The following is a 2,032-nucleotide window of genomic DNA, read 5'->3' as shown; positions in this document are numbered from 1 at the left end:
AACTCGCGTTGGTAGTCAATAGTTTTTGATTTCTGCTTTTCTTGCTACCAGTGCGAGTTCTGATTGGCTTCTGCTTTTCTGTTTTCCGCTTTTCTGTCAAGGTGTGAATTCGCCCTTACTATTCTCATTGTAGATAAACCTTTAGTTTCCCGAATATTTAGAACCCCGAAACACAATAGATGTAGTAAGCCTTAAGCCGTAAGAAATTAACCAATGATAATCCATTATTCTTTTCAAATTCAACTGCGATTGGTCCATTTCTTACGGCTTAAGACTTACTACTTTTATTGTAGATGTACTTTTAGTGTCGGTCTACAATAAGAATTTTAAGCCTTACATCGTAAGATATTGACCAATTACAATCGATTATTCTCCTCATATTCGACTATGATTGGTCCATTTCTGCTTAGGCTTAAAATCCTCATTAACCGTAAACCGATACTTAGGTCACGGCTTAAGCGCGGTTCACATAGAGACGTAGACGTATAGACGTAAGTAGTAGAATATTAAAATTTTGATATTTTTCGTTCAGCCAATCACGAGAGAGGTAACTCACCATTCCTATTTTTCCATTCATATCTTCACAATTTCTTACGTCTACATCTACGTCTCTATATAAACCTCGCCTTAAGGGGTTACATCTGTTTGGAGCCAAAAAAAGTTTTTCAAGATTTTTCTGTGAGTACATTTTTAAATTATAATCCACAACCAATATATCAATCGATTAAGCAATTCTTCAGAAGTAAAAAAAAATTTTATTGACATTTTTTCACAAAATGGCGGCTGTAGGACTGCATAAACAATACAAGATTTTTCGAAGGTCCTCCGCGGCGAGCAGTAGAAGTCCCCTAAATCACCATCTGGAAGCATAAAAAAATTTTTTCATGAACTACATGAGTTTAGCTAGTGAAGTACACACGATCATAATTTAAGAATTTTTTCGCAGAATGGCAAGGCTTAGAAAATAAATTCGCATTTTCGATCAAAAAAATCGACTTGAATTTTTTATTTTAAAAAATCCTCTTCATCAATTGTTAAAATCGTGTGTACTTCACTAGATAATCAAATGAAGAACTTACAGTTAAATTTTCAAGTCGATCGGATGAAAACTCTTCGAGTTCTACTGCTCGCCGATTTCGAAAACATGGTTTCGAGAAAAACGCGTTTGAAGTTTGAAAACGCTGTAACTTTTCGAAATCATAATAATACGGTCCATAAAAATTTTTTTACCTTCACTCTGCTATCCCAGCACCATACAATTGCCCTTCCACGGCCGTATTTTGCTCCTCCAGTTCTTTTCTGGTCGATGTAATGCTGCGTCGAGCCTCTTTTGCGATATCGGAAAGTGAGTGTTTGGCGGCTTTGATGCGGTTTTCGTCTGATTCCAAACAAAAATCATATAAATTTCGTCCAACCGTCAATCCAAGTGCATCGTAGACAAGAAATAAGCTTGATAAGCCATCATTAAAAGTGATAATGGCGATATCAATCGCTATATCGAGCACAGTTTTTCCGCTTGACACAGCCTTCGGTGCGATGGACCACACGACCGAATTGAACGATTCGTTGGTATTTTGCGTGTATCCACCCAAGCGGCGTGAAAGAAGATCGTCCGAGCTAAGTTCTTCGTAGATCGGCTTTATCGCTTTGAAAACATCTTCATGCATAGGTGGCTTATGCGTAAAACTTGATAGCAAACCTGAAGCTTTATCGCGTTGCCAAGAGCACCAAGAGTCGACTCTAGTCGGACACTTATCATGTTGCGGTATTTCATCAGAAGATATTTTATGATATAAAGTCGCCCAGACATCATTCCGCATTTTTTCGACAGATTCAGTATTTCTTTGAATAGCAAACCCGTAATAAATTGTGAGTTTGTCAATAAGTTTACCAGTTAGTTTACCTCGGCCCCCAAGACCCTTAGTCGTTTTTGTTACATTACGTAGGCGACTTCCCATTCTTTTCTACGTATGACCAATGCACTCTTTTTTAGAAACACTTAAAACTGAGTCGACAAGGCACACAGGGGATA

The 2,032-nt window shown here is 37.7% G+C and overlaps 1 protein-coding gene across 1 annotated transcript; it reads right to left on the bottom strand.

Annotated features, from left to right (window-relative positions):
• Nucleotides 1–1,220: 1,220 nt before the first annotated feature.
• Nucleotides 1,221–1,958, bottom strand: LOC105448356. Its single transcript, XM_011686879.1, has one exon. The coding sequence runs from the start codon at nt 1,956–1,958 to the stop codon at nt 1,233–1,235; it is 726 nt and encodes a 241-aa protein (XP_011685181.1). The 3' UTR covers nt 1,221–1,232.
• Nucleotides 1,959–2,032: the final 74 nt, after the last annotated feature.

Source organism: Wasmannia auropunctata, unplaced genomic scaffold, assembly GCF_000956235.1.
Source record: "Wasmannia auropunctata unplaced genomic scaffold, wasmannia.A_1.0 LD336088.1, whole genome shotgun sequence".
NCBI classification, from domain to species: Eukaryota; Metazoa; Arthropoda; class Insecta; order Hymenoptera; family Formicidae; genus Wasmannia; species Wasmannia auropunctata.
Note: the sequence above shows the minus strand (reverse complement) of the source record. Positions and strands in the feature narration are given on the sequence as shown.